Genomic DNA, 21,648 nt, shown 5'->3' with positions numbered 1-21,648 from the left:
AACACCAGGGATGATCGTGAAGCAAAACAATAATCCCTTCTTCAAACCTAATAGTCTCATGTTGCCACACTACTTTGCACGTCATTGGGACGTTGGGTATCATCTTTATTTGATGTTGTGGTTGTGTTGCGTGATAGCACCTTCTCCACGAATTGTTTGGCTGTTTGTTTATCTATTTATCCTCCATTTAACATTGAAAAGTATTAGAACAATATATCAATTATGCATATACAGAAAAATATCAAAATGAAAGGATTGCCCTTTCAGATTCCTTATTGTAATGATTCTGCACATCCATTGGGTCCATGCAGTACATAAAAATGCGGTAAACTGCAGTATAAATGTTTTATATTCAAACACATACACACACACACACACACACACACACACACACACACACACATGATACATATTTCATCCCACCATCCCAACTTAAAACTGAAACAATAAAATGACGATTAATATATTCAAAATTGCCCACATCCGAACAACCAAACTCCTTTTTATTCACTCCCTTTACTGTCCTTCTGATTGAATTATTGTTATATCACAGAATCACAAAACGAATTTTATACTCTTTAGTCTATTCCTATTAATTTCCGATATTTGCAATCAAATCTCATGAAAACAAAGAAAATTATGCAAATGTATGCAGTATTTTTCAGCACAACTTTTAGAATATTCCTTGTTATGTAACACCTGAGGTATAACGGGAAAAGTTTAGATTGCTTTAGCTGATAATGCACTTACTTTAAAATGTGAAAAAATGGCGCCTAACCCATTTTTCGATCGAATTCTTCAATTGCAAATCGGATGTTCTGCGTAGAAGGCACAACAGAACAGATGGAAGAGACACGGACCACAATGGGCAGCAGTACCTCTTCAGATCTGATAGCAACTACGGCTGAAGGTAAATAGAGAAAACAATACTATCCATAAAATTCACTTAATTTACGTCATCCACTTCATACGCCATGTTCAATCTTTGACTCAGAAGCTCAAGATTGGCTTCATTATAATGACATTACGCATTCGACATTGACAGTGATAGTGCTGCAATATGTAGCTCCATGACCAGATGAAAAAAAAAAATCGCGTCTCATTCTTCCACTTGTTTATGTAATCCACAGTAAGGATCTACCTTAAAGAACGTAAAAGCATGACGTATGATATTTTATACAGTGAAGAATGTGAATAGGCACGTAGGTAAGACAAATCCTTGTCAATTAGGCATACATATACGATCTTTTACTGCCAGCCTGTTTCCTGATCACTGACTGCTCTGGAGTGTGCGGAGGAGATGCCGAGAGGGACTGTGCCGGGGAATGTGGTGGCAACGCCGTGCGCGACTGCGCCTTCGTCTGTAAAGGTACGGCTTTCATCAACGAGTGCGGGATGTGTGTCAACGGAACCACCGGTAGGGACAACAACTTCGGTATCGACAAGTGCGGCTACTGCTGGACTGAAGAAGGGGTGGACATCGATTGTAACGGCGACTGCAACGGGACAGCTTTCCGTGATGCCTGTCAAACTTGCGTGGGTAAGATACAGCAAAGTCCGTTTTTAACTTCTTTAAATGGTTTTAGAAAAGAAAAAAAAAGTGGTCAGTGGCTTGTATTGAAAGTGCATAATGCCTTGATTTATCACACACACACACGCACACACACACACACACACACACACACACACACACACACACACACACACAAGACAAACTAGATATCAACTTCTATCCTGTCGGGTAGAATAGTTGCCATCTAACATTATTTCTTTTCCTCGGCACTGGCGTCGTTCGCAATATGTCGTAATTCAGAGTGCTTGTAAAAGAGGAAAAATATATAACAATCATGAATCATCTTTGGTTTCGACAGTTACTAAATTGTGGTGTCATAGCTATTCATCGCCATGGAAACTGGTTCTAAGCAACCTCACCTGGCCCGAGTGTTTATGCATGCACCTGGTTATAACCTCGGGTATAACAACAGACTGTGACATCATCAGTTTGATATATACTCTATTTAGAATGAGGTTAAACAGGTCAACGTAATATGTAGTACGGACTGATTCCACAGACCAAGCTATAATTGTGACTTTATTGAGACTCTGACCATGGATGCTTCCAATATAGCGAAGACTGGTCATTGTAACTAATAGTCTCAGACGTCTTCATTCGTCAAGCACATCAGTCATAAGTTTTGACATGCGCTCCTTACACGCCAGTTTTGAAAGCACAAACATCCAGGCATCAAAAGGGGAGGGAGGATTCGCGGTGGAAGATTTTGTCAACCCCTCCACGTACAAACATAACTTTCTAAAAAGAAGAAGAAGAAGAAGAAAACAGCTTAAGCAATAAAATAGCCATTTATAGGCCTAACATGAAATCAATACACTTTCCCAATTACATAAAATTGACGAATAGAGAGTTTTATCATGCAATAATGTTCACATTATGGGTGTTCCCTTGTCAGATGTTGTGTGTCCGCTTATCATTTTGGTTACCATATCTGCAGACGATCCACGATTTGATGATTTGTATCTTTTTCTATCCTTAATGCCCCCCCCCCCCCAGGATGTACGATAAAAGAAGAATTGGTATCATATGCCCTATCGTGCCTATGGGGACGTCAATCAAAACAATAAATAAATAAATAGGAGGTGCAGTGAAATTCGGAACATCCTCCCTCATGCCTCTCACACCTCCCCCGCCCCCTTTGTATTTTCCTTTCAGAATATATTTTCCAGTCGTTACGGCATTGAATTAAATCACAAAAACAACGAATGACAATTTGGTCAAAAAAGAGGAGTTGTCATTTTGCCTACTTTGTATTCCCTTTAGAAATAATGAGCTCTCTCATCTGCACATGAAGGTAGTGGAGAAATTAGAAAATGGTTGTAAACGTTTGAATAGGTATTTTTCTTGCAGAGTTGCTTAATTTGCAATTCAAACATGTAATCCGTGGATGCTGCTCAAGAGGGCTATCGCTTAGGCGATGACGTCATGGAGCTCGAAAAGTGAGACCTACTACTGTTTACTTTTTTTTCCTCTTCTGAACGTTGCGCGCTGGGTGACTCATTAATCGTATTACTGCAGTAACACAAATTTTCTGAACTAAGGAGACCGAAGGTCATCTCAGGAAGCTCAGCCAAACGTTCCGTCAGGAGGATTTTATCATTTTTATTTAAAACAAAAAACAAACAAACAAACAAACATGATAACGAAGACAAACAATGACTGATATTACCTGTAATTAAAGTCTTATCGGAATGAATCATTATTAAAAAAAGAAATCACGTAACGTTGATTTCCGACTTTCCTACAGGTGGCGCCACGGGGCTAGCGGTCAATGCGAGCGCTGACATGTTGGACTGTCGCGGGGTGTGCAACGGGCTGTGGGAGAAAAACGACTGTGGTGAATGCGTGATGCCCGACGTGTTTGGTAACATCTTCTCTACGAAGGACTGCAACGGCGACTGCATCGGCTGTGAGTTTCCTGACTACAGGGGATAATGTCATGTCAGTGGCTATTAAATTCAGCAATGAGACTCATTTTTTTTATTGCATCGTAACTTTCTTGTGGTTGTCCCCGCCTGTTTTGTTTCAACTGGAATTTTATAATGCAGTAGTGAATGCGCCTTGTCATGCTTGTGGACACTTGCTATAATCCCTGTAATCCCTATAAGCCCTGATAGACTTGATGGAAAGAGGAAAATTATTCTAAATCACATTGATCATTTTTCATCCACTACTCCTCCGTGCCATCCAACCTTTGACCCTCTTTGTGATGTGTTATACCATAGTTGGAAGAGGTTCAGAAGCTTGAATCTATCACTGTCTTTTGTTGCAACTGTATTTTTGATAGTAATTCGCATATAGGGCCTCCTTGCCAATCATAATACTATGCGTAGACATGTTACTTAACGAGGGATTTATTGTTGAGGACAGTTCGTACTTTTATTTTTCATTCCTCCTGTGTGGAGAGCCTATTGAAATGTGCTGCTTAGGAATTATAGTTATCTATTCAATTGTGTTTGCTTTTTTTTTTTCTTACTGTAGCTGTTTTGTGGTACAGTATGATTAATATATTGATCAGAATGGTACATTCGACTCTATATGAACAATGCGAAGCTCATCAACGTTTGTTTCAGAAACTGCAATGCTGCATAAAAAGTATATTGTTCTATGAAAATGCATTCCACTTTAATATATTACATTGAACATCACTGGACCTGCGTCTGTGCAGAGAGTAACGAGGAAATGAGATTTGAAATGACAGGGCAATTAAACAGCAGACCCATTCGGCTTACCTCGCCACTATCGACATTTCAAATATAGCCTCTCTTTGATTATTGCGAAATGAAAAGCGAAATTAATTTCGCTCGTCCTCGATCTCGTTAGCACAGTATCGTTCACATGGCAATGTCAATTGGTCCTTGGATGATCGGCCACTGTAGCGTAAATATCGAATTTTGAACGTGTCTCCCTCCAGTGTTTTCCTTTTCTCTCTTTCCATTCTCCTGCTCATCATCACTTTCTTTCTTTCTTTTTTGCTTTCTTTCTTTCTTTCTGTCTTCCTTCCCTTTCCTTCTTCATTTCGTTTTCTCTTGTCCTTGTAATGACCCATATTTTCCTTTCTTCTTCCCCATTTTTCGCTTTCTCGCCTCCTTATTTCTTTTTTGCTCTATGTCGTTTACTTCCAAATATTCATTCTTCTTTTTTTTTCTGTGTTCCTTTCCTTTATTTTCTCTCACTGATTTCCTTATTTTCTTCTTCTCGGTATATCTTTCTTTCTTTCTTTTTTCTTCTCTTACCTACTTCGCTCCTTCCTTCCTTTCTTTTTTTCTTTCGTTCATTCTTTCATTCTTGCTTGTTTGCTTTTGTCTGTTTGTTGTTTTTTTTCTCCCTGTTAGTTGCTGAGATCAATGAATGTGGATACTGCACTGGTGGGAATACTGGTCTCAATGCTACCACGGGTTTCTCCGACTGTGGCGTTTGCAATACATCATCCGAAGCAGATTTTTGCCTCGGCTGTGACGGAGTGGCATACAGGTATGTTGGATGTGGGAGAAGACAGATATTCTCTTTGGAGATAGGTTTTAATCAGTATTGAAATATTGCTTCAAATACCAGGATGGTGTAGCATTATTGATGGAGATGAGGATTGACCTTATACCTTTTTGCGAGATACCAAGAAATAACTTGTGAAATAGCACAGAGCATACCATTTTGGAATTCCATGGTCTTTCATATTTCATAAGATGTTTCTCATCATCTCAACAAAAATAATAAAGAAACCTGAAATTAGGTCTCAACCAACACTTTATAATTCCTTTAAACATATTATTTTCCATTTTTGCCCTAGAGGACATTCCCTTCATACTGGACATCAACGCCATTTTATAGGGCATAATCACCATAGTTAGTCAGGTCTCGAAAATCAGTTAAAATGTCTTAGAATTTGACTATGGTCGCAGATTCACAAGACAATGACAAAAGAATCAAAGGCAGAAATTTGCACTTTCATTGGTTATCGTTGGTATCGTGTGATTTACCACATGCACCTAGCGATATGAAATAACACTTTTTTTTTCGTCATTTTTGTTTCATATTTTCTGGTTCCTAAAACTAGCAAGACGCAAAAGAATCAATTTCGGCTCGATTTTGGTATTTTGTTTATCTCGCCAAGGTTTTCAAAGGAAAAGCAATGCTATTTCTACTTTTGATAAGAGAAATTATGTTTTTGTCTCGCTGTTCTATCAAATTGTGTCAAAAGTTAAGTTCCGGTCAAACTCAAAACGATTAGGCCTGATGTTACGTGCATACAAGTAAACCCGCATGTCAAGTAACTTGCTTTTTTTTTTTGCGCATATTATTCAAGTAAGTTGTACATTTTGTCATTTTATTTGAAACACTTATGCAAAATAAGATTTACCTAGATGAATCAAAATGACGTGTTAATACTCTTTTTGTTTCAATTAATTCTTTCCAGTGGTAAAGTTCTCGATGCCTGCTTAGTGTGTGATGGTAACGGGAACACGTGTTTCACGGTTGACGAACTTTCCCCAATAATAATCCCGGCTTACACCAACTACCAGGTACACAATGAAGTCTAATTCTAATTCTATCATTCATGCATCATGCCCTTAGGTGTAAGAGATATTATCATTTCTTGGAAATATCTATTTTGATCACGGTGAAAAGATCAGTTCCATTTTATGCTTAGACGGACTTAAACCTCAAAAATATGAAACAAAGAGAAGGATAAAAGTTAAACTACAAAAAAACAACACACAAAATGAAACATGAAATAAGAACGCTATGAGTGATGAAATATGTAATAGGTTTTAAGATATGCATGAAACGTTTACCTTATAAGTTTGTCGCATTTGCATATCGAAAAGTAATAGGGTGATAAACTTCTCTCAAGGCTCTCATTGACATTAGTCAATCCATGTAACCTCAATGTTGCCCATAATCACAGTTGCGTCTTCTGTCGGAATGTATAGTTGGGGCCTTAGGGCTCAAAATGGGTTGTTTGGTTCAGATTCTTCCAAAAGCACCAAATTTGGCTCATAGGTCCCTTGTACCATACTCTTTCGATTTTTGATGGGCGCCAAGACTAAAAACCCTTGGGGCCGCCATATTGGTGGAATCCAATATGGCCGCCATCCGGGTTAAAGGTCACCTGCAGTTACAAATTGAAAAGGTTGATTAATGTAATGAATCCCATGTGGAAGATTTTACGGGGTTAGAGAATGTGATTCTAAATATCATTTCTGCAATTCAAGGTCACTATCACCTCTCAAGGTCACTTTAAAGATCAAATAAGGGTCAAATCAGGCATTTTGTGCATTTTTCGAAATAGCGTCTGTGAGCATTCAACTGCAATTCACTGGTACTCCTATTTTGTACCATTTGTCATCTCTTCCATACTCCTTCAATGGTCAATTAGGGCAAAGAGGGGTTCCATATCAATAATGATTATGACAAATAAATGAAAAAATTGTTTTTAAGATATATAAACATATATATATATATATATATATATATATATTCATAAATATGTTGAAATTTTGACCACAGAAAATGGGCTTCTATCGGTTTCGTTTTCTTTTCTCATTTTCTTTGCTAAAAGTTTTCATTATTTATCAATTGTTTCTGGTCAGTCTTTCCTTTCTTTGTTTCAATATATATAGGCCTATATATATATATGTGTGTGTGTGTGTATATATATATATATATATATATATATATATATATACATGCTTAAATACGGCCGCCATCCTATTCCAAGGTGCCGAATCAGGGTGCAATGGCAAAGAGGGTAATAAACACGCCTAATCTTATTTTGTCTTCGTTTTTCCTTCTGACGAGATAGCTGGATAGCCCGTCAGCTGGTCAGTTGTATGTACTTGGGGTGGACCACTTTACCGGTTTATGCGCCTTGAGTTTTCCGATAACGGAATGCCGATTCGGGATCTTTTCATGTGTCTGGGTTTTTGATTTTTTCACACAAGGGACTTCCACTTTTTATATCCGAGTGATGAGGTGCAAAGTGTTGTGCCTCTACTAGAGGGGACGGTATGACAACACACACCATTGCTCAGCTAGACTTGAGATAAGTGGGATTCGAACCCGCGCCGGAACACAAGTCTTTAGACCGCAAGCCATACGCTACCGACTGAGTCACCTCGTCACCTTTCATGGTCAATTATATAACTTTCCAGCTGGCAAGCGATATGATTCTCCTCCTGCTGAAATTGGTGTATGCCTGCTCTCCCTTGCTTACGGGGAATCGAGCTCCTCAATCCAGGTCAGACCAGTATTCTAGGGGCAGTTAACTAAATTCGATCATTAAAGTCCTTTAATGGCAGTATCGTATCAGAGTAGGTGAAGACAATTCAGCTGAAGGTTTTTTCTTATCTTTTTTTATTCTCTTTTTATCAAACGAAACCGTTTCTTTACTGAAAGCGCAAATGACTAGGGAAACTGAACACCTACTGATGTTGTATGGGATACTGATCCTGAAGAAAATAATCTTAACATTTTTGCGCAGCAACACTGTGAAGTCCTCTGACAAGAGATGGTGATGGCACCACTCAAATCTAAAATTATGATTGGAAGAGCGTAGCGGCTTCCTGAAAATTAAGATTGAAAAATAAAGAACTGCCCTCATTTATCAGCGCACAGATATCCAAGAATAAATGAGCACCTGATTTGAGACGGAAATATGCAACAGGAATTGTGATCTCACAACCCTTCAGCTTTCCAACAACTTAGATGCTATCTAAGCAAAGATATCCTTACAAAGGATGACATGATGTTTTCTGAAAGCATTTTCTGAAAACAGTATACAATCGCACGGATGAGCATAATATCACATTTTCGGTAGTGTGCTTCTTTTAATCCCTCTGAGGGAGTTACGGATGGGTCGTGGTATTGAAAAGGTAAAGGCCTTTTCAGCTCTTTCCTGTACAGCATACCTCTCTTCCAGAGCCCAACATCAGGCACTGACAGGGTGCGACATTACTTCAGACTTGCTTTGATGTGGCATGCAAAATGCCTGACATATTAACTACTTAAATAATCGTGCTCATGTCCAGCAAGGACTGATGAGCAACAAGGTTTATGGGGCAGCCTGCGTCAACGAGGGTAGGCATCATCTCGTCATAACGTGGGAGCAGATCATCAGAAACCACCCTATCTGATGTGATCCCTGACTTCAGGGAGTGATGGAGTTGGAGGAAAGATGGCACAGGTACATGGCAATTACTAGTACTATCAGCCACTCTCTGCAATGCTTCAGTACCAAATTTCATTCTTCTGCACCACAGCTGTTTTAAGGCATGCACTGGGAGGTGGAAAACATGGAAATGGAAAAAAAAATGAAATGAATGAATGAATGAATGAATGAATGAATGAATGAATGAATGTATGAATGTGAGAATGCACAATGTACAGCAGGTGTCAGACGAGCCATGGTCAGTAGTTTGATATTGCTGCAAACTTAAAGTGGGGGGGGGGGGGGGAGGGGATTGAGGGCCTATCTGACGGGAGGAGACATTACATTATCGCAATGCCAGTGTCTCGAAGAAATTATTTTCGCTGTCACAACTAACGCGATTTCCAGGGCGACGTCCAAGACGTCTTCAAACAAAGGGACAACTTTTTTGCTTGGAAGTCACGGGGCTGTTGGCACGGTTTTTGCAGTCGCAGGGACTTATCAGAGACGTCTTATCTCAGCGATTTCTCCCTTTCGTCGCCATTATGTTATTACGGTCTCCACAAGATGCGGGGACATCTCGAAGATGTTGCAGACAAATTTAGTCCCCACGACATGGCCACAGTGATGGAGACTTCGCAGAGACGTCTCGGAGACAAGCTGGAAGACGGAAATAGTCTCTGCAAAAATCGGTAATGTTCGATTCTCCTGCGAATCCTGGAGATTGGGCTCGTCTCCAGGAGACGTGCGTCGTAGAGATGTTGCGGAGAGTACAGTTGCAACTATAGTCTTCAGACTAACGAGATACCAACTTATAAAGTCTTGTGATATCATACCAATTTGCGTCCAAGCACTTTGGATAGAATCTCAATAGACCCTAGAAGGTGTAATGAAAGTTGTACTATGGCATATCTAATCTGAACCCTGTTAATGGTGTCACTGTGGCACCTGTGAAATATGCTTGCTCCCTACATGACGTCACCAGGACCGTCATGTTCTCTGAACGGTATAATTAGCTGTGGAGGCACATAAATTTCCTATCGAAGGATTTTAGAATCGAACTTTCTTACACAAGTTCGAAAATAGCAAATTGATGCCAACCTGATGTACTAAAAACTCTCTTAAACACGACAGATTTTTTTTTTTTCATCCAGATTAGGAGTGATCTTCATAATTATTATTCCATTGAATTCAAATCTGAATTATGAATATCTATTGTGATTGAGGATCCCTGAACTGCAACAGAGAAGTAAAAAAACACTTCTCTTTTAAATGGCAACGTCAAGGACGCTGGTATATAGAGAGTAGCCCCCCCCCCCCCCTTATTGCTAAGCGATTAATATATTAGGTAGCGATAGGATTCTATTTCTCATTATGTATGTTTTCATTGCATTCCTTGCAGATGAAGATGAAAATAATAATCCAATAATTAAATCTTGAAAACTCTTTTAAAGGGCATTACCCATAATTCTAACTAGCTCTTTTGGCTGTCATTAAAGTAAATGCAAATATATTGAATTCCGTAAATATGACCAGTCGGTGAGGACATTTCCTCTTAGCGCCTGTAATGTAAAAATATTTAATGGAATGATTGTGACATGAACTATGATATTCCATAGCTTTGTTCAGAACCCCACTTAAAAACTTGTGTAGCCATATTGTAACAGGCCATAATTGAAATGATGCAGAAAAAAAAATTACCGTAAGTAATCATTAAAAATGAAATTGAAGGGTTACCAAGTTTTCAAATTTGATTGTGAAATAAGGATCTGAGTAAGATCCCTTAAATCTAATTACTCTCAGAAAGGGGTTTTTATTATAATTCATGAGTGTATACCTAGTGTTTAAAATCTTAACACGAAAGCAGATATTTTGATGTTACTCGTGAGAAAGCCCACCTCTCCCTCTCCGACAGCCCCCAACAACTGCAATGCTATTAGCAGGGCTGGCATTCCTCCTATATTGACTGTAGGCAAGTCATTTTCTAAATTATCTATTGTGAATATAATGGTTTGACCCCAAATGACCTTCAGGGAGACCTTGTAAGGAAAAGTTGACATCAGACCATAAAAACAACTTCAGAATCGAATTTCTTGACCCATAAAACCTCTAAAGCTGACTTTTCAAATTATTGTAACGTTTTAAAGGTTTCTTGTTATGGACTGGCCTTTAAACGTAGGTGGCAGCCATATTGGATTTTGCAAATATGCCGCCCCGGAGGGCGCCCTTCACAAAAAAATACGCCTTTTTTTCAGCCGTCGACAACTGCAATTCTATTACTAAGGCTGGCATTCCTGGAATATTTACCATGGGCAAGCCATTTTTTTAATAAACTGTTATGAATACAATGGCTTGACCCCTAAATGACCTTAAGGTGACCTTATAAGGAAAAATTGACTTCAGACCATAAAAACAACTTCAGATTCGAATTCCTTGACCCGGAAAACCTCCTAACCTGACTTTTTAAATGATTGTAACCCTTTTATGTTTTCAAATGCAAGTGACCTTTAAACCTATATGGCGGCCATATTGGATTTTGCCAATATGGCCGCCCCAGAGGGCGCCCTTCTTGGCGCCCATCAAAAATCGAAATAGTATGGTTTGGGCTACATGTGTGCCAAATTTTGGTGCTTTTGGAAAATTTTGAACCAAAAATCCCTTGCGCCCCCCACTAGTAGTAGTTGTAATCACATTACGAATGATGTTACCTGTATAGTGACTGGCAGTGCTCAAGCAGATACAGCATCATGCTACATTAAATACACGTGTAAACGGGCAGCAGCGGGTTCTGCGCATGTCAGAATACCGATGCCAATATCTAATGCGTCTAGGAACACACCGCTCCTGCTAACATTTACTATACACTGAACATAATTATTTTGTTTGCGCATTCTTGATTTCGAGAGATGATCAGTGCGTCATACCACAATGCGGAACGATAAAACACGTTTATCCTCTCTCACCAAGATCCGCCTCCGAGGTGCCGGTTTCCAGAATGCCACGACAACTCGGTGTGCGTACTTCAATGCTTCAAACACAACCCAGCAAGTCGGTGATGCTGTGGATATATCTGACCTCGATGAAGATACGATGTTCTTCAACTGCACTGCCAACCTCCCTGAAGGTGAGATCAAGGTCATGCTTTCTACCCACTCATCATGGCAGCTCTGTGCACTCTACCAATTTTTGAAGACTTTGATTACAAAACGAATTCACTCCATTTTTGCTAATTTCCGATATTGGCAATTAAACTGCTACAAAAGAAAGGGAATAATATGTTATGGAATTTTTTTTCAATATAACTTCAAAAATATTTATTTTCATAAACACATGACGTATCATTAAAAATGTTTTAATTTTCTCTGTCTGATGATTAGCTTACTTCAAAATGTTTTATACTCGCGCTTTGCCTATTTTGCAATCAAAGTACTCACTTCGCTAATCTTTCATGAGTTTTGTGCCAGATGAGCCATTTCATCTGGTGTGAATATAGACCGTATTTTCTTATTTTGATAGTAATCATAAATTCAGTGTTCCAGCATCACTTTATTCTACGTCCTCAGTAGCCAGTTCATATAGCCCCCCCCCCCCCCCCCACCACCATGCTTTTCAAGCTCCGGGGACGTCTGACACTCAAGCGGAAAGGAATTTAAGCGCAGATAGATATGACAGATATACACAGCCAACCTTAATTGTTTCTTCAGGGTTTTATAATAATAATAAGGAGAATTAAATATTCTGCATTACAATTCATTTTCATCTCTGAGTCATTTTACTTTCATCTTTCTCCATGAAGATGTATCAAAATATACGAGACAAATGAATAATATCATGGAGCATAAATACAAAATGCACGAACTGATCAGTGATTCTGGATACCAAAGGATATGCAAAGAAAATGAGTAATATGATAATATAGCTGACGTAAACGCAAGCTTGTTTGGTTTAACGGCCCTATCTAATCATTGTTGTTGTTTTTTTAGACTATAAAGATGCGTGGCTAGATAGACAACTAATAACCAAATTATTCACTGACAATCGATTCCTACAATCAATAGGTCTACTCATAACACATACCAATCCTTGGTATAACCATCTGGATATTATCCCCCTAATCATAGGATGACAAGAAAGTCAGTTGTCAATGTTCTTATAAAGCAGGGTCGTCACACCAAGAAACAGCCTCAAATCAAGTGTTGTACGTCACCGCCACGATCTCTCGGTCACAGCGAAACTGATATTTTCTTGGTGATTTTTTTTTCTTCTCCTTAACGATAATATGAACTGAAGAGTGGCTTCGCGAATCTATTCTGTCATTTTACAGGCGAGTACAGAGTTCATCTGAACATAGGAAACAACGTAATCACAGAGAGCTACGTTACACTTTACGTTTATGAAGGTGAGTCTATAATACATTATTACTATACCCCAAGCTCCAAACCCCCATGACACAGATAACTTGGCTGTTTTACTATCGGCTTTAGAAATGTAATCTGTATATGACTTATTCAGATATTACTCTTTCACTCTGTTGGATTCTGAGTTTTCTTTTTTGAAAAGAGTGTATGTATTACAAGTTGTAACTGCAAACATAATTTCCGAACTTTAATGTTTCCCCTTTCATACATGAAATAGGTTCATTCGCAACCTTATAACGTAATGCAATTGTGAAGAACCACCCCTAGCCTTGTCGGATAAGACATTTTTAGTGATATTTCGATTTTCTATACTCGTGCAAAAATATCTCCAGAAATTACCATCACCAACATCAGCAACACCGACTTCGATATTGACCACAGCATGACATACATCTACGTCAATATGACGTCAACTAGCGGAGCGTTCACGGCCTACAAAGATATTACCGTTCCAATAGCCATCGTCTATACAGGTAGGTTCGTGTTCTTTTCGTCGATGTATAATCCAGCCTTTATTTCTACAAGAGAACGAGAAGATGAGAGGGGACAATCCCAATCTGAACAATTTTGACTATGCATGTTACTGTATGTACACTACTCCATGTTTCCACTGTGTCCTTCCTCAGGTAAGTTTTTCTCCGCTATAATAGTTTTGAAATGCAGCTTGATTGACTTCGATGAGCACATACCACAACTAGTAGGCCTACATTTTTTCACGTTTTTTTTTTAATTTCTGCTATATAATGAAGATGATAATTTAAAGACGGATAAAATGATGGTATTGTAATTACTATGATTATATTATGATAATATGAGTAATGATAATGATAATGATAATAACTTAACGATAATAACAAAGGAAATAATGATAATAGAGATTTAATGACATACGTACTTGTAGTTATCAATAATTACAACAACAATATACGGTGGCAAGCTCCTGAAAATAAGACAGTGACACTTTTCGAAAACTCCTTGGACAACATTCCTTCTACGGTATCACCACAGCATCACTAACTGTGCCTATTCCATCTTTAGATACCGAGAGACTGTTGTTTGAGGGAGAGTTTGGAGGAGAAAATGACGAGCTGCTGCTGTTTGTTGGCCCGATGGTTCAATCCTCGACGCAAGTGACCGTCTACCCGTCCCTGAATGGAATCGACTACCTCAACACGCCCGATGGAGAGGGATACACGCTGACGTATTATGCTACGTCACCAATCGCACAGAGCTTCAAGTTCTCACGGACAGGTAAAGACAGACATTTCTTTTTCTTCGTATGTCACCACTGTCAACTGTTTTGTTTGTTTGTTTTTCTACTTGATGACCATATTTGATGTTGATATGTTGATATTTGATGCTGTTGTTGTTGCTGTTGCTGCTGCTGTTCTGTTGGATTTTTTTCTTCGATACGCATTCTATTAGTTTGCCCTTGCAGCAAGAAAAGGGGTCGTTTTTTCTCATCTCTGGTAAGGAAAAATAGACCTCTTGTCTAACTTTAGAACCAATGTGTGGCTGTTTAAAACTAGTGTTTCAGCAGCAAAATCTCGTGAAATTGGTACCTTCAATCCACAAGGGTCATGAGAGAGATGACGTCACATTCTCACAGGCCTCAATGAAAAGTGAGAAATATCATGCCACATTGGTTATAAGAAAAATCGTCCCATAATGACTTCGCACACTAAAACGTTGGAGTCCTAAATCTGCTCTTTACCAAGGAGGTTTAAGAGATGGAGTTCCAACTGGCTGTAATTATTCATACAGCTGAAATTTTTCTATTGATACACAAAAGAATTCCACAGGTGCACTTGTGCCCTTGATGATCAGGGTTCCATGCCGCCGTCTTTTTGAGCAATCTGAAGAGTCCTTTTTAACTCTCACATTATATCGTCCATATTCTGCTTGTTTATTTGTCAAATAGAATGAATTTCTCTTAATGATAAAGCATATGAAACAAAAGTAAATCCCGTCCAAGATTATGTGCAAAAATGTAAACCTGAGCTGTATGTCGTGAAAATATTTGAAACTGTGCTCTCACTACAAAGCCGATTTTATCATCTTTCCGATCACTTACGACAAATGAAGCTGATATGGTATAATTTTCGAGTATATCTCTTTATTCATTTATATGTTAGATTAGTGTAAAGTCATGTAAAAACGAGTAATTTTGATTTTCATTTCATCAATTTGTGTACAATTTTTATTCGCACATCCCCGTGCCTATACTATTAATGTGCCGCTTGTTTTCTAAGAAGGGACGGCGAAAAGCAATTACCATCATAAAGACATATCTTCCTTTGAGAGTGACGAGTCATGATGCAATGCCACATGAACCAATATTGTCTTCCTATCTGTGAGGCAGCTCCAGTTTAGCACATACTTCAAATATTTCTGATTGGCGGCATGAAACATGGGATCAAAGGGAATGAGACTGTTGTTACTCCATTTCTCAAACGTCCTTGTCTTTACAAACACCTGCTTAATACTGATGTCAATTAGCGGTAACGACAATCCCTGTCAAATTATTGTCTATATGTAGCAACAAAAACTTGAGGCTAAAATGTTTTCTGTCTCAGAAGGCTATGAAGACATTTCCAGTATCAAAATACGTTTCGCCAAACCAAAGGGAAGAGATCTTTCAAAAAAAAAAGCAAATTTTGTAGGAGACTTCGGGAAAATTTATAACTGGATCGGGAATCCCACTCTTCGGGAATCTCTCTCTTCTCCACAGGTCATTTCCTCAAGCTGGTGTTTGACAGATTCATCAATGAGGGCGCCGTTGAGTCTTGCGACTCGATCTTCACCAACACCACGAAGCTGGGAGCAGATGCTCGTTGCATTGCCTTTCCCTACTCTAACACAATATACGTCATACCACGTGATGGTGACAACTCGATGTTAATCCTACCAGGTAGGCAGACACCTCACAACGAATACTGTATTGGCTATTTCTGAAGGCCGAGTAGGGGACGCAGTGGTCTTGTGGATTACATACACTATATCTTTAATATGAAAGAACAAATCTAGGGGTTTAAAGTGAATTGCCATCAATGATATTATGTTATATATATATTATACGTGAACAACACACAATGCTCATCAAAGCTTGTGTTGAAACCTTTGAGTGTAAACAGACTCACTCACTGACAAGCTGAAGTTAAGTTGGGCCCGATAAAATGACGATCGACTTACATTCTATACATACTATGCTGTACAGATATGCTAGCCTTTCTCAAATGCTCCCTTACTGTAATATCAGGGAGCTTAGAATAGCAAGCTCTGTCTTTTTAGTGGGTCCCTCCATTTTTCGAACTTTACTTCGATCACTTCTGTTTCTTTTTTACTACAATGTATAAGGGGGGAGAAGAGGAAAAATCTGTTCTACGCACGCTTATCAAAATCGATCTCGCATCGTCTGACTCTTCACCACGGTTCTTAATCCGCTCAAAGTCATGATATGAGAGCTACCTGATGCCGTTATGACGTACGACATAAAACAGGGGCGCCATTTTACTTTAATAGGCTGCGTCTTCGCAAAATCTAAAGCTACTGTGCAATACGACGCAGGGAAAGAAGGGACATGTCAACACAATACGTCCGCGTCGCAAAACTAAAGCTCCCTAATTGCAACAGAAGCGAGCACGACGAAGTTGTTGTCAGTATACGTAATTGCATAATGGAATAGGAAAAAGACCTTGCAGGCTCGGACCTCAGGTACATTTATATTTGCAGATAAGAAATTTTCTTCTTATGTCAGAGTATTCAGGTAGCGACCAGTTAGCAACAGAAATTTCATCATTAGATATTAAGCTGTTAAAGGGGTAAAATTGCTTCACTTAATAGAGGCCAAATTTTAAATGATACATTTTGAACATTATATACCCTATTGTCGCAGACATCTGACTTAGCTTGATTAACAAATTCGAATTCGTTTCTTTAAGAGAGCAAGCGTTTACAATAATTAAAGTCAACCATTTTGTGATTTGAGGGAAAATAGACTTAGTTGATGTTTAAAAAGTCAGGCATGATTACTACTTGATTTGATTGCAAGTCTATTTGGTGTCATGATCTGCCCAGGTGACGTATTGACTTTCAAGGAGAACGTTCTGAAACAGCGAAATGAGGATTACGCTCACTTTGTATCCGGGTCCATCACCGCCGAAGCACCGACCTATCCCGTCCTCGTATATGCCCACCTCACTGGTACCAAGACGCCCAGCGCCTGCGGTGACGTGCGGCTCAGCGCTCTGAACTCCGTCGGCAATGCAGGGCGAGATTTGGTCTACACGTGGAACGTCTCCAGCCAAGGCTCGGTGTCCTCTACTGTTTCCGATGAACTCAATGGTGTTTTTTCATTATTGTTTGCCTGCTTGTTGTTTTGATCTGTCTCTCTCATTCCTTCTTAGTTTTTTGTTTTGTTTTGTTTTTTTGCTTGTTTTTTATTTGTGATATACTCGCCCTAGTCTCACTTCCACAAATACACGTCCTTCGATTTTGTTGTGCTTTTACCAAGGTTTAAACATCTTTCATTATTTTGGCCACATTCTGAGCAGCAGGTTTGCAAGGGGTATCAGTCATCTCACTACTGCATAACGTTATCATCATACATGACAAATTGTAAAGGTAAACAAGAATTGAAGACGGTCTCAGTCAGGGTTTGTGCCAGTTTTACAGGATGTTATGCCATAGTTATGTGAGGACTTATCCCGTAATAGAGTTTCCAGTGAGACTGAACAAATGTATCCCCCATTTTTCTTTTCTTTTTTTTTTTTTAGTTATAATGGTTATGATATAGTGATCGGACATCCGAATAACAAGAAAGATAAACATGCTTTGAGAAGAGAACAAATCAGGGTAAGTTTTTCATTTTCACTCTCGATTCTGGCAACAGCTGCGGACGGCTCGTACTTCACGATCTCAGCTTCCAATCTCGATGCCGAGGTGGCGTACAACTTTAGCGTGACCGTGAGAAACTTCCTGGGAAAGAGTGACACGGCCACCCTGCAGGTCGTCCGGTCGGCCGAAACTCTGCCCGACGTCGTCATCATCCCACAGAGGGTAGATACATCGCGGGCTCTCGTCTCAGAATCGTAAGTCGACCAGACGTTATTTTGATAATGACCTTTAGTTATCGTTGATCTTCTGTTTTCCTCTCCTCCTCCTCCTCCTTCATCATCATCATCATCATCTTCTTCTTCTTCTTCTTCTTCTTCTTCTTCTTCTTCTTCTACTTCTTCTTCTTCTTCTTCTTCTTCTTCTTCTTCTTCTACTTCTACTTCTTCTTTTTCATTATCATCATTATCATCATCATCATCATCATCATCATCATCATCATCATCATCGTCATCATCATCATGTATGTATGTAGCTATTATATTCGACTGTAATTGTTGGAAACAATGCTAATGAAATTGCATGGAATTGATGTATTTGTAAAGAATGGTGTACAGATGATAAATCAGATCAAATCAAAATCAAATCATCTTCCTCTTTTCCTATATTCCCTTACTTTTTTTTAAACTGTTTGGTTCGGAGATGACGAATTTTGCACTGCATATTATGTACGTACTCTCGCATATCAGAAAGAGCAAAGGGCCATTTAAATTCCATAGGGTATACCCCATCCAGTCTCTGCGTGACATTTACATTCGCATTCGAAACGATTAGGAAGTGCATTCTCTGATATTCACCGCGAGACCCTTTCATACACAGTGCTGGGTCTTCAAAATGTGTCAAACGCCCGGTAAAACGCCATGACAGAGTCTAGAGGATCGAACTAAGTCCGCGACCACGCTCAGAGCTGGATTGCCTATACTATATGCAATAAATCTTACTTCTTCCATTCACGTTAAAAGACAAAGTAGTCACTTTTCTAATTCCCATAGCGTCTCAGTGGTGACTTGTATGATATTGTTTACATGATTATGTGATGTATTTAGGTAGTTTTTATTGGTGCCGTGTGAATCTTGCAACGTCGTACCACAATCTCGTTCAGAAGGTGATGATGAAGAATAATAAATATTTAGGGATAACAAAGAGTAATTTCGAGATTTAAGAATCAACCATCTTGTAAAAAGACTGATATTTTGAATAAGTGCTGTTAACGTCGATGACTGCAGTGAGCGGCTTTCATTTGTCATTTATCGTAGATTTGCCCTGGCGGCTTTTGTAACCTTTCACGAGGCATGTGGGGGCGCTTCGCAAATTAGTTACGCATGGAGCGTCGATGATTCTACCGTTGCTCTCAACCTGCGAACAAGAACGACGCCTTTTCTCTTCGTTCCTGCAGGAAGCCTACCAGGTGTCGTACTTTTTAGGAAACCATCTTTTGTGCAATTCGTCTGTCGTTATTCCCACTAAAAAAACAACAACAACAAGAACCAACCAACCCAACAAATAAACAAGCAACAACAAAACGTATCGTCTGTTAAGAATAGAATGACAGGCGTCGTGGGTAATCCATTACCATTACAGCATAGTGTGGTATCGCAAAACGATCGTTCAGCAACCACTTAACAATCCCTAGCTTTGAATACGTCAAACATGATATTAGTCGTTGTTGACAAGTGCAAATTGTATTTGCTGAGAAGCTTATTTGTCATCGTAATGTAATTTTAATTCAATTCGACACTCGCTTTGCTGATAGACAGAAGTGAGGGATAACCATTCATCCGAAGCTCCTTGCTTTAATAGTGATGACTACCCCTAGGTGACGACACAAACTGTCTGCCAGTAACCGACAAGTGACCATAGGATTGGGAGGTTGAAGTCCATTGCAAAATATTAGGTTCAGAGGATAAAGTGCCTTGCATAAGTGCAAGTCACAACTAGTTGCTGCCAATTAAGAGATTCGAACCCGGGACCGTATGATTGGTAGCCTCTTGTCTCATAGCCACTGAGCCACTGCAGCCCCGCATTACATCCCCATAATTCACCTCTCCCTCGTCCAGGTGACTCTGAATTGACTTTTACCGTCACCGTCCAAGATGGCAGCGACCCGCCCAAAGTGACTACGCAGTCCGTGAAAATCACCACTGTCTACTCGGACCTCGTCGCTGTCATCGATCGCGGGGACGAGATCACGGTTGGCGTGGACAGTGGCGTGCTAGTTCTGGACGGATCAAAGTCCTACGACCCTGACAACCAGGACGAGGAAATGACCTACGTCTGGACATGCGCAAAGGTGAACTGGACCCCGCATCGTAGCTACCCAACTGGAAAGAACACAGTGTCCCACAATGTGTTCACAGTGTGGTCACATAATCAACTAGCCTATGTGATAATGCTCGAATTCAAGAGTCTGGAGATGCTTTCACACTGTGGTTTGGTTTTCACAGAGTGTTCACATGGTGACGTTCTCTGTCACACTGTGAGTTAATGATTCACAATGTGTACACACTGTTAAAACACTCAAATTTAACAGTGTGAAGAGATTTCACATTGTGTTCACAGTTTCACATTGTGTTCACACTGTGTTTCTCACACTGTAGGACACTGTTTTTCTTTCTAGCACGATAGTCAATACAAAATTAAACATACAAGCAAACAGAAAATTAAGATGGTTCAGTCAAGTTCTAGTAATGCAATCTTATTATTGGCTCGGAAGATTCCGTGCACTTTTTTTTTTTTAATTTCTGCCTCTAAACATTCAAACAAGTTTGTCAACGAATTTGTGGACGAGTGCTCGATAATATAATTTTACTAAGTAAGTACTATCGGGTATTTCTCCTGGGTGTTTGAAGCTGGTTATGGTTAATAGATTACAAAAATAGAAGAACAGTCGGTATTTCTATTTTCGTAAATTTCAAAAGCATATTCATGAACCTGTCTGATCATGGCTCTTCAAAGTCCTTTTCTAGGGTTAATTTGTGAATTTTGAAGGTATTGACAGTGATGTTGTGATCGATTTTCAAATAAACTTTGAATTCCTTTTAGAATGGTATGCTCGATACTATTTCATAAGTGGTTTCTGGGTATCTTACAAAAAAAAAGAAGTATATATATATATATATATATATATATATATATATATCTAATTATATATATACATATATATATATATATATATATATATATATAATTATATATATACATATATATGCCCAAGCCTAATCCCCACCAGTACTATACTATCCCTTTAAGCTTGTGATCATTCTGCTAATGAAGGCTGTATATAGAGCTGATAGCTGAATATAAATAGATAAACAGTGTGCTTTGAGCTAGATCATAGGTTTATTCAAAACACCAATTTCAGATGAAGTACCAATACAGATAAGCTTCTACATAATTGAAAAAGAAATGTTGGTTGTTCAAATACTCGCTCGATTGTTCAAATTGACAACTTTGATTGTTTAAACACGAGACTGCTAACCTTGTAGATTTGTTTTATTTATGGTGTTCAAATACTCGCTCGATTGTTCAAATTGGCAACTTTGATTGTTTAAACACGAGACTGCTGACCTTGTAGATTTGTTTTATTTAGATTTTCTAACGAGGAGAAACTAAGAATT

The 21,648-nt window shown here is 39.0% G+C and overlaps 1 protein-coding gene across 1 annotated transcript in view; it reads left to right on the top strand.

The window, feature by feature from the left end:
- Positions 1-864: 864 nt before the first annotated feature.
- LOC140230618 (uncharacterized) overlaps positions 865-21,648 on the top strand; it is a 33,063-nt gene continuing 12,279 nt past the window's right edge. Inside the window, exons 1-13 of the mRNA XM_072310759.1 lie at positions 865-910; positions 1,259-1,540; positions 3,321-3,482; positions 4,909-5,047; positions 5,988-6,093; positions 11,688-11,844; positions 13,471-13,611; positions 14,177-14,389; positions 15,870-16,049; positions 17,216-17,482; positions 18,030-18,228; positions 19,288-19,439; positions 20,089-20,321. Coding sequence (XP_072166860.1) covers positions 865-910; positions 1,259-1,540; positions 3,321-3,482; positions 4,909-5,047; positions 5,988-6,093; positions 11,688-11,844; positions 13,471-13,611; positions 14,177-14,389; positions 15,870-16,049; positions 17,216-17,482; positions 18,030-18,228; positions 19,288-19,439; positions 20,089-20,321 — 2,277 coding nt within the window. The remainder of the gene's footprint in view (positions 911-1,258; positions 1,541-3,320; positions 3,483-4,908; positions 5,048-5,987; positions 6,094-11,687; positions 11,845-13,470; positions 13,612-14,176; positions 14,390-15,869; positions 16,050-17,215; positions 17,483-18,029; positions 18,229-19,287; positions 19,440-20,088; positions 20,322-21,648) is intronic.

Source organism: Diadema setosum, chromosome 7 (genome assembly GCF_964275005.1).
Source record: "Diadema setosum chromosome 7, eeDiaSeto1, whole genome shotgun sequence".
Classification (NCBI taxonomy): domain Eukaryota; kingdom Metazoa; phylum Echinodermata; class Echinoidea; order Diadematoida; family Diadematidae; genus Diadema; species Diadema setosum.
This window is presented reverse-complemented; position numbering and strand designations above follow the sequence as displayed.